General features: G+C 41.6%; 1 protein-coding gene across 2 annotated transcripts in view; it reads left to right on the forward strand.

The window, feature by feature from the left end:
• The window catches only part of WWTR1 (WW domain containing transcription regulator 1), a 135,438-nt gene that overhangs the window by 61,638 nt on the left and 56,555 nt on the right, over positions 1-17,245 (forward strand). For both annotated transcript variants that reach the window (XM_014569956.4, XM_006115932.5), the window contains exon 2: positions 14,984-15,120. In XM_014569956.4, coding sequence (XP_014425442.1) covers positions 14,984-15,120 — 137 coding nt within the window. The remainder of the gene's footprint in view (positions 1-14,983; positions 15,121-17,245) is intronic.

Consider the following 17,245-nt stretch of genomic DNA (forward strand, 5'->3'; position numbering starts at 1 on the left):
ACTCCTAGGTTAAGACCTGGGATGCCACATTTCTTGTCTGAAGCAAATTTTTTACAGATGTGTTTTAAAACCCTGAAAATAAAACATCTAATGGAAATACTGACAAGGCCAGTAATGTTGGTGATTCTTGCACGTACCACCATAATAAATAGATAAATAAATTATATTATTTCTCTCTCTCTGTGAGATCATATGCTCCAAGCCATCTGAAATGTTGATTTGTTGTTGACATTCAATTAATAAAATTAAATATTGCTTTGTCATATGATTGGGTGAATCTTTTCCCAGCACTGTTATATAATACGGTAATTAAATAGTGAAACGTTAAAGCAAATTAGACTAGGAAAGGAAAAAGAATCAGATAGACTTTCTTCTTTCTCTTCACAAAAATACACATACATGTGCAAAAGCAGACCACAAACACAGAATTCTGTGGCATTTGCCCAGCACTTGGTGAAGTGAGAGCCTTTGGACTTCCTTTTTGGTAGGGAGTGTCCAAAGGGGTTGGGGGAACAGTAACTGCAGCAGGCCAGAACTTGTTTTGCAAAAGAAAACAACAGCTGAGAAGGTAACAATACAGGTTTCCTCCTCATCTTTGCCCTAAATAAATAGAAGACAGTTGCTGAAATACCAGTAAATGACAGGACTTCACACACATAAAAATAAACAAATCCAAACATCTCAACTTTCGGTTCAGTCTTTAGAGATGGGGGGTTGCCCGAGACTCAGTCACCCTAAAGCACCATTACACTACTCTGGTAATGTAAAAAAAAGCCTGAAAATTAGTGTAATTTTTAGGGCTGCTTGATATTGTCAAAGCAGTGTAAAAGGGGATTGTCAGGTACCAGCGAATCAGGCGCAATGTGGTTAAATGATAACTGAGTTAGGTTTGGAACTAACTTATTTAACTAACAACAAGAATAAGTTATAAATCAAACACAGACCTGCATAACCTCTCCATGCTGTATTGTGTTTCCACACCTGCAACTGGTTCCCATCTCTGAAGCCAAGGCTCCACTAGGATTTTTGGAAATAAATTCCACTAGAGCTGCCTAAGTTTCAGTCATACCAGTGATATGTTGGATACTAGGGGAACCATACTGAACGGGCTCATCTACATTGGCCCCTTTTCCGGAAGGGGCATGGTAATTTTTGAAATCGCAATAGGGAAATGCGCGGGGGATTTAAATACCCCCCGCGGCATTTAAATAAAAATGTCCGCCGTTTTTTTCCGGCTTTTAGAAAAGCCGGAAAAGAGCGTCTACACTGGCCCCGATCCTCCGGAAAAAAAGCCCTTTTCCGTAGGATCTTATTCCTACTTCAAAATTACCATGCCCCTTCCGGAAAAGGGGCCAATGTAGACGTAGCCAACAGGTTTAGCTGCTGTGGTAGAAAATACCAAAAGCTGCTGCCACCTTATCTTTATATTTTTGTCTCTCATTTGTACTGGTGGGATTTTTTCCCTTGAGTGACTGAGTCTGTAAGAATTCATAAGAAGTGTGGCACTGCAAAGTGTCCTGCAGGATATTTGGCAACTTTAAATGCTCTGCTGAAACTTAATCCCTTTAATACTCGAGAATTTGAACACTCCCAATATTAGTATCCCATAAGATCAGTTTTATAGCTAAGGTTTAGACCAGGGGTGGGCAAATTCCAGCCCATGGTCTGTTTCCAGTTCAAGTCAGTCCTTGGTGGGTCCCCACCTCTGTATTTACCTGCATCTCGGCAGATATGAGATGATTGCAGGTCTCATTTTCTGCGGATTGCCATTCCCGGCCAATGGGAGTGGCGGAAAGTAGTGTCTTGGTCTGAGCCCCTTCCCACCACTCCCATTGGCTGCGAATGGCAGTCCACAGCCAACAAGAGCTGCAACTGCCTGATACCTGTAGAGGTGCAGGTAAATAAGGCAGCAGCAGCCTATCAGGGACTAACCCTGATGAGCCACCATCTTTTTATTGCCTACCACTGGTTTAGACAATAAGTAGGATGAAGAACATTTATCTTAGGGTTTGATTTCTGCTGGTTTATGCCTGTGCATACTGTGGTCATGCAAAGTCTAGAGGAGAGCCTTGGTTGAATGCACCCTTTGGAATGTGAGATGAGTGCCACCTTGATCTTGAGAGAATACTAGGCCAGCTTGCTTTTGATATTATCTGTTACTTGAAACACTGACATTTAGAGAAAGGGAAAATGATGATTAAAATGTATCGTTCATAACAATCTATCCAAAGTAGCAGACATACCTGTGGGGAGGAAAGAGCTGTGGCCTTATTGCATGAAAGAATAGTTTACTTCGGTGCACGCACTGGTTGGGCAGTAGATGGAAGCTCCTAGTGCAGATATTTGCCATATGTCTGTTCTGTGTAAACAGACTGTTTTCTAAAATAAGCTCCTGAAACACTAACATCTTGAAGCAGTTCCATTACACTCTATCTTCCTGATGTACAGTTCCTCCTTCATTATTGGATCCTTCATAGCAGGGGTCATTGAACTTTAGTGTGGCTTGGATCTGGCTGTAATTTTACCAGAAATTGCAGTGGAGCTCAGTGAGTGAGATCACTCGACCATAGTATTGTGGCCCAAGGTCAGCTTTTTCAATTAAAAAACAAAATCTGTCCATTTATATAAAACTCTGCCCACCACACAGTGCGATACTAATGCACTTACAATTACTCTGAATTGAGAAAAGGCATCTCTCCCCCTCCCGCCCTTCTTTCAGGGAACTAAAAGAGGGGGAAAAAGTTGTGCAATGACTTGGCTCTGCTAACAGAGATGTAAACAGATTTCCCAATGTTTAATAATGGTTGTATAGCCGGAAGTGGATGACTGTTCTCTAGCACAATGTGAGCTGTCACCCAGTGAAGAGCAGTAAATGAGTCAGAACATGTGGGTTGTTGATTTTGATGAGTCATCAACTTCTCGCCTGCCCTAAAGCAGGTTTACTTTGATGTGGCTTAGTCACAAAATCCGTTCTTTTCCTCCCTGTGACAAATCCTTGATAAAGGAGACCATACCATTACTATAGTGATAGCCAAATTGTAAACTTGTATTATTTTATGTGACAGCACACTTGCAAAATAACAGATTTCAGATTAGCTCATTCCTCGTCCTCTCTTCCTTCATTTATTTAGGTTAGTAGGTTTGAATCTCATGGGGCTGGGAAAAAAATCCATGAAATAGAAACCAGTGAGGTCAATTTCTCATTAGAATGGTAATAGATATGTAGCCGTGTTAGTCTGGTCTAGTTGGTCTAGTTGAAACAAAAAACAGGACTATGTAGCACTTTAAAGACTAACAAGATGGTTTATTAGGTGATGAGCTTTCGTGGGACAGACCCACTTCGTCAGATCAAATTGTGGAAGAAAATTGGTACGACCATATATACCAAAGGATGCAATAAAAAAAATGAACACATATGAAAAGGACAAATCAAATTTCAGAACAAGAATGGGTAATGGCAAAAGGAGGACTTACAGACTTTTCATGCTGCAGCTTCCTAATTTAAACTAACTGATCCCACTTGGCAAGGCAGCAGTGGAAGTCAGGGATTAAAGCCTAACAGTTTGAAAAGATTATACATGAATTAGTTCAAAATTCGTCAGATAGCAAATGTGTCCTAAATTACTGTGAGTTGGAGATAGAACAAAAATCATAAAAATGTTATAAAAATTAAATCAGAACTTTTGTATTACTGTGTTACATAGCTTGGCCAGCCACTAAGATCTCAGAGTTCACGGGATGCTTGAAGTCCTGATGGTAAAGGTCCTTTTGATGTCGGGGGGGGGGGGGGGGGGGGAAGGGGGGAGGGGGGAAGTTTTAGCCCACAGCTGAACATTTTTTAAAATCCTACCCATGCATTTTGTCTTTTCCTCTATTTATATGACCTGCATCACTGTAAATGTGAGTGTCTCACAGTAATTTAGAAATAGAAATAACTTCTGTTAGTGAGACAGTCTTTTGAGTGGCTTCTCTCTCTCAGCAACAGAAGTGGGTCCAATGAAAGAAACTACCTCAGCCATCTTTCCTCTCTAACACCCTGGGACTGATATGGCCACAACTACACTGCAGAAACAAGTTATATCTTCCCAAAAGAGGTTTTATGTTGTAATTTAAGGTCTACATTTAAAGCAATATAGTTATTCTGATATAATTCCAGTATACGTGTTCACACAGGTGTTATATTTAGAGATGTAAGCGACTAGTTGACTAGTGACTTGATCAGTTGCTTCTCCCTCCCCCCCCCCCCACACACACACTTGCTGCCTCTATCAGAGAGCGGCAGCAAGGGTTGGGGAGCAGGAGCCAGTACTGGGGGGGAATTGGTTCCCCCCAGCACAGTCTCCATGGCGGGAGGAGCAGGGGCGCAGCCAGGAACTGGCAGTGTGTTCGCTTTTGAAATGTACAAGAGCCCACAGGGCCAGGGAACACAGGGGGACTGCTTAGAGAAGACCTTAGAGAAGGCTTTGTGGTCAAAAGGTTTTTACACATTGTTGTCCAGAATCAGACCTAATTCTGACTTTAATACTGAAAGATACACACTTAGCTGTTAGCCAGTGAAGCCATAAAAATCAAATGGCATGAGTAGTTAAAGCTTTGCTCTCCATGTCTGTCTTTTTCCACACAACAGATTAAAACTTCATTGCAGGATTGCCCTCCTACCACTGAAGGGATAATTTGTGGTTTGTATTGGTTACTTTTGTCTGAAACGTTTCTCTCTCTCTCCCTGATTTTTGAAAAAAGTTGTTCTAGAAATAAAACAGGGCGTAGCTGGGCTGATAGACAGGGGCGGATATAGGGCAGGGCGAATGGGACAGCCGCCCCGGGCCCCGCGCTTCAAAAAGCCCCGCGCATGTGCCGCGGCGCCACCGCGCATGCGCATTGCGTCACTGCGCATGCGCCGTGGCAAAGGGGGGGCCCCGCGGAATTATGCTGCCCGGGGCCCCTCAAAACGGTCATCTGCCCCTGCTGATAGAATCCCTCAGTAAGGGTGTTTGGAGACTCCTCTGCATAGTGATTCTCTCCATTTTGCATACAAATACACAGATTTGAGCTGAAATATTTAAATGAATACTTAAATACATTTCATTAATATTTTTGATAGTCTCCTCTATCACAAAAGTATGGACCCACACCATACTTTGAAGGAACATAATCCCACAAATAATGCCAATGTCAATCCCTGCTGAATTTAAGTTGGCCACTAAACTTAATGCATGCTTTTATACTTTTAAAATAGTTTTCTGCATAAGAGCTGTGTCTCCTTAGTGTTTGTGATTCTGGCTGGTAATGTATTTTAATTGGTTCCAATACTGGAATTTCATGTGTTGCCTGGATTCTCTTCTAAAGGATTGTTTGAACTTTTGACTGATCACAAGGAGCTACCCAAATGTTCTTCATTCAAAAGTTTGAAACCCACTTGCAGTTTTAAGTCTGCTTATCAACCTTTAACACAGAAGAGATTGCTGTGAATTGAAGCTTGTCAGTTTTGATACTCAGCAGGCCATTGTGATTGGTAAAAAGGCACACCCCAAGCAGCCCTTGCAGTCCTCCTAGACCTGGCTAGTCAAGGTAACAAAGAAGACATTAGTGCAAATTCTAGTATCAGTTGCACTGGTATAATTCTATTGATTTCACTAGATACATTTGCTTCCGCAAGGGCTTCGTTTTGTCCCTAAAAGGTTAACTATAATCATCCAGACATTTGTGATTTATTGTTTATTTGAAAAATAGTTCATTTTCCACCTATATCCAGTACAATCTTTCTGTTTTCATACTTGCTGCTGCCTCTCTAAAAGCCATATAATTATTTTTGCAAGATCCCTTAGAGTTGGAATCTGATTTTTAAACTTGGTGTTAATTTTAGACTTGTACTGGTATTTTCCTTTTTAGTAACAATAGCTCTGCACATTTAGTAATGTTAAATAAAAAGTGTTGGCCAATCAGAGACTTTTCCTTGGTTAATAGGATAAAAATCTGTGTCATGGGCATAGTAAAAAGTTCTAGTAGTGCATAAAGCATTCCTGTGATGTGTGGGGTTTTTTTTTTTACTTTGTTTGTTTTTGCCATGCAGCTGGATAGATTTAGATCTGTGATCCCTACCTTTTTTTGATCAATTTCTCAATTTTTTGGGATGTTCAGAAGCCCTGTCACATGGCTCTCATTCCTCTCCTCCTTTCAGGTATAATTAACACAGAGATTATTGTTTTCCATGTAAAAGCGATAACGTTTTTGAACAATACCCATATTGGTTGCAACTCGAGTTTTGTTACCAGCTGCTTTGCATGGCAATTTATAGAACATTTTTGTAATTCATTTTTGTAAATCTTTTTTATCTGAAAAGGGTTTTATTGCAGTACAGTAACGTGGCTTGTTTGATTAAATTAGTTTTACATCTTTAGCTTACATTTATTAAAGACAAAACGTGCTGGTTGTGTTGATTTTTATGTAAGATTGCAATAATGCTTCCTAGAACTGTCTTAACTTACAAATGAAATATTTATACCAGATGATGTTTGGTTCCTTTATGTTTTGTACTGTTTTAATCCTGGCTGTACTAATAGCTAAGAAAAGGCACAAAGTTCACAGGAAGCAAATGGCAAAACCCTTCCTTGTAATCCCTTGTGGGTAGGGAATCTTCAGTGGGCATATTTTAAATAGCATGATAGGGGTGGGGAATTGGCTCATGAAACAAAGAGGGGAAAAAACCTCCTTTACAGAACTGCAGCTCATTTCATCCTAATTTGGTGATCAGAAATGAAGTGCTCTGACAGACAAATGTGACAAATGTGTTTCCAAAAGAATAGCTATCACTTGACTCTGTGGCATTAATAGTATATCACAGATAGTACTCTGACAGCTGTATTAATAAAAACAAAGAATTTCAGTTCCATCGTTTTGTTAATCTAAAGAATATATTTACCTGCAAATGTTATATAGTCCATATTGTCTCAACCTAAAGCGTCCTAACATTGGAGCTTGGTCCTCACACGCAGTGTCTGAAATAGTTGTGGTTACTCAGCCAGTCTATTACCAAGCATTTGAGAAGAGGAGGGCCATAAAGTGGAGTACAGTTTGGGTTCGACTTTATTTCTTCTTTTGTAGGGCTGTGTAGAAATTGCTGTTTTATTTAATAGCTTCATGTATTATTTATATAATGATGCTTTGAAAGTATGTAAAAATTACTATGAGCTTGGGATAGGTGCCCTTTGTTCTACATATGAATCAAAATAAACAAAATAAACATATAAATTGCAAATGCTGTCAGTATCTTCGGTACAGACTCAAATAATGTAAACCCTGTATGTAATCACTGCTTCTGGTCTGAACGAGAAAAAATAATTATCTTTCGTAGGCCGTGTCTAGACTACATCCCTTTTTCGGTAAAGGGATGTAAATTAGGCATGTCGATATTGCAAATGAAGCCAGGATTTGAATTTCCCACGCTTCATTTGCATAATGGCAGCCGCTGCTTTTTTTTTTTTTTAAACGGGGGGCTTTTTTGAAAAACAAAACACAAACCCAGAAGTTTAGATGGGGCATTTTCGTCAGAAATGCCCCGTTTCAAAAGATCCTGTATTTCTCAAAAAATGTCAGTTGCTTGCAGGAAATAATTGAAATGCAAGAATGCTAATACTGAAAGGAACTTTGATAAGAAAGGAGATTCTAAAGCAGGCCATTTTAGTATTCTTGTGTGTTTTTGTTAAGCACCCTTCCTGTTGTACATAATTGGCAGTTGCAGTCTGAGGTTTCTGTTTTGTAGTAAGAATCACAGGCATGTTCTGACAAGTTATGGGTTACTTAATACATCTGGCTTCATAAATACTTTAACTTGTTCATCAGCTTCTTCTAAAGGAATCTATGCTTCCAGTTTATAAAGTTGAATCTACCTTTGAAAGTCACTTAGATGGAAAATCTGGCTTTTAACATTTTTTTGACTACATTTTAAATTATTGTAAAATATCTTTAAAGTGAAGAATCTATTCTGATATAAGATTAAGATAGTATTTCAGTAATTTCTAAATATGTTTTAATACATGTTTATCCATTCTTGGGCAGTGCCTTTCCCCGTATGTGTTTGCTTAAAAATCCCAAATGCACAACCCTGATTAAACATAATCTTTTTACTTGAATTTAGTGTGCCACTTCAAACAGAACAGTGGGCCTTTAAATAGAATTGACAGTTGCTATAATTACCTCCACACCCTATTTAAAAGTAAATTGGACTATACACTTGAGCATTGCTTAATTTATTTTTATAACTGCATCTTTCCTACAAACCATTTATAATGCTTGAAAGTTGAGGATAGGCAGGCTAGAAAGAGATCATTTTACAGAACTGAGTGCAAGTATTCATACACTGACAGAAAGGGATAGAAAGGTAGAATACAAGAAAAAAGCTGGAATGTTAATAGTGAGAAAAGCTCACATGGAGGGGAAGATGGAAGGATGCAATAATGGGGGAAGGGAAACACGAGTGAGGTTTGTAGCTGATCACAGGGTTTATGGGTGGTTGGTGAAGGGAGGGCTGGGGGCCCACCTGCAGCCCCACCGCTTCTGCTGAGGCCCTGGGGAGTGCAGAAGAGTTGACGAGAATGCGTGTCCCATCCTGCCTGGCCTGGAGCACGGGGAGGGAGAAGGGCGCGTGACCCAAGCCTCACTGGCCCCAGAGCACAGGGACATCAGGCATTCAGGAGCAGCAACACTCCGCCTTCAGTATGCCTACAATAGGCGTTCTTGAGGCAGAGTATGGGTGGGGCCATGCCTGGTGGTTTGAGAAGGCTGTGGCTTCCCCAGGCCTAGGCTACAGAACCCTCATGGGTTTAGCAAAGGCAAAAGTATTAAGGTGAGACCCGAAAGGAAGTGACTCGGGTGTGTGATCTACACTTGTGGAGACTTGTGGGAGTAGGTTAAATGTGAAATGAAAAATGAAAACAAACAAACAGCTATCAGAACGACTTCATTTAAAAAGGATTTGTTTCTGTCAATGTCCAAACCGGTTTTTAGAGCAGGGCTGGGCAAAATATGGCCCAGGGGCCGGATGCGGCCCGCCAAGCCAGAAGATCCTTTCCACGGACCACCCTGCCGGGACCCTCAGGCACATGCAGCTGCCACATTTAACACAGTCCCTGCATTTCTGTGCTCTGCAGAGAGGCAAAGGCTTTGTGTGATCATCCCACCCTCCAGCCCAATCCTCAGCTCAGATTGGCCACACAACCAGCCAATAAGAACTGACCTCAGCTCATCTCTCAGCTCCTATTGGCTGGAAACAGCCAGCCAATGGGAGCTGAGAGATTGGCCTGAGAGAGTGGGGCAGCGGAGTTGAGAGCCACATGGAGGAAGCAGCCTGTATTTTCAAGTGGGCTGGGGCTGCCGGCCAGGAGACAGGTAAATTCCTCTCAGCTAGTGCGTGCCTCTGGGACCCCAACTCCTACTGCACCCCAACTCCCTCCCCCAGATCACTATCCAAACACTCTGCACCTCCCCCCTGCTCCAGATGGGAACTCCCTCCCAGAAGCTGTACCCCCCCATAAATCTCCCTCAGGCCAGAATCCTCTCCTGCACTCACACCCCCTCCCCGATCCTGTACCCCAATCTCCTGACCCAGGTCACAACCCCCTCCTCGACCTAAACACCCTCTGCAACCTCGTGCCTTCTCCTGCACCCCAGTCCCTTACCCTGTGTGCCCTTCTGCACCCAACCTCCACCTAGACCTTCCACCCTCCTCCACAGAAAAGTACGTCCCTTGACCACTTACCAAAATCTTGGAGTAGCCCTCTACCAAAAATTATTGCCTACCCCTGTTTTAGAGTATTTGGAGAAGTGGGATACTAACATCACAGTAGGCTATTTTGACAATGGGTGACTGGGTGCCAGCTAACCTTGCCGAACTCTGACAAATGATTAGTTGGAAACTAGTCAGCATACCTGTGTGTTAGTATTATGAAAACAGATATTAACAGTTTTAAAAATGTGTTTGGTGTTTAGATTTTAATGAAATGCTTGTAGGATTCTTCATGTATTAATCTTACATAAAGGACCTGTACACCATGTTATAAGCTAATGCTAGGGCTGCCAAATTTCTGATTGCACAAAATTGAACACCTTTGCCCTGCCTCCTTTCTGCTCACTCCATCTTTCCCTCCCTCTGATGCTCGTTCTCCCCCATCCTCACTCACTTATTTTCACCTGGCTGGGGCAGGGGATTCGGGTGCAGGAGGAGGTTGAGGGCTCTGGCTGAGGGTGCAAGCTCTGGGGTACAGTAGGGGAACAGGACGGGTTCTGGGGTGCAGGAGAGGGATTGGAGATAAGGGCTTCAGAGAATGGGAGGGAGCTCTCGGCTAAAATAAGCTATTGGGATATGGGAAGTGGTATGGGCTTTGGACTGGGGTATGGGTTCTGGGATGGAGCCAGAAATTAAGGATTCAAGGTGCAGGAAGGGCATCTAGACTGGACAAGGGGATTGGAGTTTGTAGCGTATGTGGGCTCTGAAAGGTGTTTGGGTGCAGAAGGAGGCTCAGGGCTAGGGCAGGGGTGGGGGTAGGGGGAGCGATAAGGACTAGGATCCGGGTGGTCTTACCTAAGGGGGCTCCTTAGCTCGTAGGCAGAGGCATGGCCAGACGATTTTGCATGGTGCATACTTCTGCCTCCCCTGCAATTCCTACTGGCTGCAGTTCCTGGCCAGTGAGCACTGTGGAGCTGGGGCATAAGGTGGGGGCAACACATGGTGCCCCCCCAGGACATCCCTCCACCTAGGAGACAGACAGACAAGTTGCCACTTCCAGGAGCCGCTTGGAGCAGGGTAGAGAACTTGCCAGCCCCAACAAACTGGACTTTTAATGGCCTCACAGCTGGCCACCCTATCCCTAACTATAAAAGTGTTTTCCCTGAAGCTCTCCAAAGTCAGGCATTGCCAAGTGTGAAATACTGTCTTACCACAAGCAATGTCACCTCCTCTCCAACAAAAGAAGGCCTGTAGATGCCAGACAACCTATTGCGGAGCATTAGTGGACAATATACTTAGCTGATTGCTACCTTTATACCTATGACGAGGAGATATGCACAAACCTGCCCCCATCAGTTTAGGTGCTGGGGAAAAGGGAATAAAAAACCCTGTTAAGAATAAATTGTTATTCCTATGCAGCCTGGACTTCAGGAGAGGGCAAGATTTCTAAACATAAGCAATGGGTCCCTGCCTGTTGAACTTGGATTAGCCCTAAAGCAGATCGAGAACTTGCACGTAACAGCAGCTTCTATTACTTTTGATACTTAAGCTTATAACTAATACTTGTTTGTGTGCGTACCTTCTTTAACCTGGTAAATAGACTTATTTTTTTTAGTTCATTAATCTTTAGATAGTTTATTATAGGGTTGTCTACAGGCATTGTCTTTAATAGAGGGCAAATGACTGGCCCCTTGAGACTATGAGAAACCTGATTGCTGTTGAGATTTTTGGTGTGAAGGGTCATAAATCACAAAAACAAGTTTGCCTGGGTGGCAAGAGAGACCAGATCAAGGGGACAGACTGTGACTCCATGGTAAGACCATTATAGTGTTTGAGGAGTTCACACTTGATATTTTGTTGATTAAATCTAAGTACAGAACTCACAGCCATTTTGGGGCTTGTGCCTTGGTTTCTAACAGTTTGTCTAGAGGTTTGCACTCGCATTTGTAAGCCATCTAGGCAGCTTGACAGCTGTAACCTGATTTGCAGCTCTCCCAGTCATTGGTTGAAAGGGAAAAGGCATCTGGAGTCTTAGGATGAAGGGTGGAGACTGTTATAACAGGAAGGTGATGACACTAGGTCTAGAGTAGAGTCCAGTGAGGATACCAGCAGTGGGTCCTGTATAGAAGGTATAGGGGCATCTCCCTTCCAATAAATATATAAAACCACACACAGATAGGGGTCTGAGTGTGATGAACTGTGAACACAGCAAATCTATAGCAGTATGTTATCAATTTGTTGTGTTCCTGATTCATATTTAGTAACATTGTCAGGGCTGCTTCTCCACCTCTTCGGAAACATCTGTGCAGTCAAGATCTGATATGAGGCAAGTCACAAGGATTTCGAGTGCTGGATTTACTGCTCAAGGCACAGGCTGAGGTGATAGTTAGGGCTAAAGAATATTTAGATAAGTAAGATATATTCAGGTCATCAGGGCCTGATGAAATTCTTCCTAGAGTACTTAAAGAACTAGTTGAAACAACCTCTGAACTAAGACCTCATGGAGGATGGGTGAGTTCCCAGACAACTGGAGAAGGGCAAACATAGTTCCTATCCTTAAAAGCAGGAACAAAGAGAACTTAGACAAGTCAGCGTAATTTCAGTACCTGGAAAGATACTGGAACAAATTATTAAACAATGTGTAAGCACCTAGGGGATAAAAGAGTTATAAGGATTAGCCAGCACGGATTTGGCAAGAACACCTGATGCCAAACTAATATAATTTCCTTTACTGATAGGGCTACTGTCTTGGTGGATAGGAGGTAAGCAATAGAAATGATACATCTTGATTTTAGTAAGGCTTTATGCACAGTCCCACATGACATTCTTATAAGCAAATTACAAAAGCAGTCCAGATGAAGTTACTATAAAGTGAGTGCACAAGTGGTTGAACGACCATACTCAAAGAATAACTATGAATGGTGGTCAATCACTGGCAAACTGAGAAGGGGCATTCTACGTGGGTTGGTCCTGGCTCTGGTATTGTTCAGTATTTTCAGTAATGACTTAAATAATGGAGTGGGTCATGGTTATAAAATTTGCAGATGACATCAAACCGGGATGGATTGCAAGTACTTTGCAAAACATGATGATAACTGAAAATGACCGTGATGCATCCAAGAATTGGTCTGAAATTGACAAGATGAAATTCAATAAAGACACATGCAGGTATTATATGTAGGGAGGAAAAATCAAAATGGGGAATAATTGGCTAAGTGGCTGTTCTGCTGAAAAGGATCCAGAGGTTATAGTAGATCCCAAACTGAATATGAGTTGAAAATGTGTTACAATTGAAAAAAAGGCTGATATCATTCTGGTGTGTATGAACTGGAGTGCGGTGTGAAAGACCTCTTGGTGAGGTCCTAGCAGAACACTGCATCCAATTCTGGGTGCCACACTTGAGAAAGATGTGAATAAATTAGAGAGACGCCAGAGGAGAGCAACAAAAATTATAAAAGGGTAAGAAATCCTGACTTGTGGGGAGAGATGTAAAAATGGCACGTTTAGCCTTGAGAAAAGAAGACAGCAGATGGACCTGATGAGTCTTAAGGTATGCAAAGGACTGTTATAAAGAGTACTGTGATCTATTGTTCTCCATGTCCACTGAAGGTAGGATAGGCAGTAATGAGCTTAATCTGCAGAAAAGCAGATTTGGATTAGATATTAGGGGACATTTTTTAACTTTAAGGGTAGTTAAACTCTGGAATAGGCTTCCAAGGGAAGTTGTGGAATCCTCATTGTTGGGAATTCTTAAGAGCAGGTTGGGCAGACATCCATCAAGGATGGTCTAGATTTTCTTGGTCCTGCCTCAAGGCGATTGGATTTTCAAAGTTCCTTCTAGCCCAACTATTCTATGATTCCGTGAAAATTGTAGTGGGCCTTTAATCAGTTTTGTAGCTCTTCCCTGTACTTTCTCCAATTTGTCTACATCTTTTCTGAAATTTGGTGTCCGGAGACAGATGTAATATTCCAGTGGAGGCCTAATCTGTATGATGTAGAGCGGAAGAATTTTTTCTCGTGTCTTACTTACAGAACGCCTGCTAATGCATCTCAGAATGATGGTTGCTTTTTGTGCAACAGTGTTGCACTGCTGACTCATATTTATCTTGTGGTCCATTATGACCCCTAGATTCCTTTTTGCAACACTCCTTCCTAGACAGTAGCTTCTCATTCTGTATGTGAGAGACTGATTGTTCCTTCGTAAGTGGAATCCTTTGCATTTGTCCTTATTAAACTTCCTATTTACTTCAGATCATTTCTCCAGTTTGTCCAGATAATTTTGAATTATAATCCTATTCTCTAAAGCACTTGCAACCCCTCCCACCTTGGTATAATCTGCATATTTTATAAATGTACACTCTATACCATTATCTAAATAATTAATGAAAATATGGAACAGAACCAGACCCGGAACTGATCCCCGTGGGACCCTACTTGATATGTCCTTCCAGATTTATTATGAACCACCAATAACTACTCTTTGGGAACAGTTTTCCAATAAATTATGCACTCACCTTATAGTAGCTTCATTTAGGTTCTAGTTCATAAGGTCATGTGAGGCAGCATCAAAAACCTTACTGCTGTCCCCCTATTCACAATGCTTGTTATCCTGTCAAAGAAAGCTATTAGGTTGGTTTGACATGGTTTGTTCTTAGCAAATCTATGCTGACTGTTACTTATCACCTTTTTGTCCTCTGAGTGTTTGCAAATTGATTCCTTAATTATTTGCTCCATTATCTTTCTCAGTACTGAAGTTAAGATGACTGGTCTTTAATTCCTCGAGTTGTCCTTCTTTCCTCTTTACACATTGGCACTAATATTTGCCCTTTTCCAGACCTCTGGAATCTCTCCTGTCTTCTGTGACTTTTTGGAGATAATTGGCTCAGATATCTCCTCAGTCAGCTCTGTAAGTATTCTATGAAGTGTTTCATCAGGTCCTGGTGACTGGGGACATCTAACTTGTCAAAGACATCATTGTAATGCAACCATTTGTCCAGGTTCATGAAAGTGATTGATGTGGAAATATAAGCAATTTGATGTCCCAGCAGATAGAATACTGGAGGGCTGGAATTGGTTCAAGAATAAAAATAAAGGAAAACAGTATAGTAGTTTACAAATTAATTGGGGTGAATCAAGAAGGATGGATAAATGAAGGATCTGAGGAATAACTGTTTCCTTTTATGGCACCTATCTTCTGACACTCTACATAGTGTGCATGAGGTTGACCTTTTAAATTGATCTCCCTTTCTTTCCCTTTTGCAGTCATATTGAAAAAATTACAACATGGCAAGACCCTCGAAAGACCATGAACCAGACACTGAATCATATGAACCATCATCCTGCAGCAACTTCCACACCAGTGCCACAGAGATCAATGGCAATGTCCCAGCCAAATCTGGGTAAGTACTGCAAGTCATTTTCTAACTTGAGGGGAGGGAAGGAGGGTAGAACTGGTTGTTTATTATAGTACCATTTTCTAATGTACTTTTTGCTTGAGTGCACGTAGCTGTGAACATCAATGATCCTGTCATCAGGCCAAATAGTATAGTCCCCATTTCCTCTGTCTTTTATTTCTCTCAGTAATCTCCAAAATAAGGGAATAACAACATTGCTACTGCTTGAGATAAGGTTCTGATATTGTAAAGAGGCTTTTTGTTTTGAAACCACCATAGCAAATCCCTTTTATGGTATTGAGGAGGACAGAAAAATGTATCACCCTAGTACATTTCCATTCAAGTGTGCTCTAAAATATGCCTTTACTACTATGTTTATTATTCTCAAAGTTGTAGTACAAAGTTCTGTTAGAAGAAATCTGCCTTTAGAGTTTCCTCCATCTAATGAACCCAAAGGTTATTCTTGGGAAATTGTGTGTATTAGATTGTTAGATTCTGCAGCAGCAGTTGTTTAAAGGTTTTCAAAACAAAGCTATTTATTCTGTTTACATTTATCTATTTAACATGGACAGGGATCATGTGAGGATTACCTATTGTGTTCTCTCCCTCTGGGGCATCTGGTATTGGCTATGTGTCGGCAGACAGGATACTGGGCTAGATGGACCTTTGGTCTGACCCAGAATGGCCATTCTTATGAGTAATGTGAAAACCACTTACAAATGGAATACATTTTAAAAAGAAACGGTTTAAATTCTAGATGTTCAATAATGAAAAAAATCCCGCAAAATATCTGAAGACTTCTGCTGAACGGCTTGGGTACTTAAGTACCTTCTGATTCAGCAAATCATTGGGTATGTGCTCAACTTTAAGCATGTGCTTAAGTCCTCTCAATTTTGCTGAATCTGAGCCTTACTGAATATAACAGCCACAAAGATTCAAGAAGAAATTAAAAGTGGAAAAAATACCATCATGCTTAAGAAATAATAATAATTTATAATCCTTTGCATTTATATTGCACCTTCCATCTGAGGATTCTAAAATTCTTTCCAAAAGTAGGTTGTATAAATTCTTTTACATATGGAGAAAATGAAGCATGAAGAGGTCATATTACTTGCCCAAGGTCAGACAGGTAAAACAGGCTTAGTTGGGAATATAAACCAGATTTCAGTGGAAAGCTAGTAGTGTTGCCAGGTGTCCGGTATTTACCCAGACAGTCCAGTATTTTTGGCTCCTGTTCGGTAAAAAAATTAAGAAAATACTGGACACCTAAAATGTCCGGTATTTTCTGAATTTTTACCTGGCCAGGACGCGAAAATGCCAGGCACCTGGCAACCTGACAAACACTCAGCGCCCAGCCTCCCCCCTTCGCGAGCCCCCTCTGGCTCCCAACACCCCCAGACCCCTGACCCCAGCCTCCAGCCCCCATGCTTACCTGGTTCCCCAAGGCTGCTGGCACAAAATGGTTGCCAGCCAAAAGACCTAGGGGAAGCAATGCTTCCCCTGGGTCTTAGTGCTCAACCGCGCTCCCCTGTTCCTATCCCTGCACTAACTCTTAAAGGGGACATGCTGTTTTAATGCTGTTTTGTTTTAATTTTTGGATTTGGGGGCAGGGTAGAATTTTTGGAGTCTTTTTTATTTTTGGCTCAACAACTTTGGTCTCCCCTCTTCCCTTTTTCCCCCCCTTCAACAGAATTTTTTCCCGTTTTTTTAGGGGGAGGGGGATTCGGTATTTTTGTTTCAACCATCTGGCAATCCTAAGAGCTGGCCATTGAGTGTTTATATATATATATATACACACACACATGTAGGGCTCGCTGAGCAGCCGCGTGGTTCTGCGCTCTGCGCATGCGCAGATCGTTCTACGCATGCGCAGATCGCTCCGTGTTGGCTCTTCCGGGGTGTAATCTACTTGCCATGGGCGAGTAGATTACACTATTTGTTGAGCTCTGTGTGTGTGTGTGTGTATTCTGAGCATGTGCAGTTCAGCTGGGCTCTCTTTTTACATATTGAAAAGACTTCAGAAATCTTTCAGTTATAGAGTTACTTATGGCAGCAATACAAAAAAATATACTTGTTTTCATGTTGGGTTTATAAGTGCTTTACTTACGACTAGCCCTTAAGGTAAATCTTA

The sequence above is a fragment of the Pelodiscus sinensis genome, chromosome 10, assembly GCF_052426305.1.
Source record: "Pelodiscus sinensis isolate ZL-2025 chromosome 10, ASM5242630v1, whole genome shotgun sequence".
Classification (NCBI taxonomy): domain Eukaryota; kingdom Metazoa; phylum Chordata; order Testudines; family Trionychidae; genus Pelodiscus; species Pelodiscus sinensis.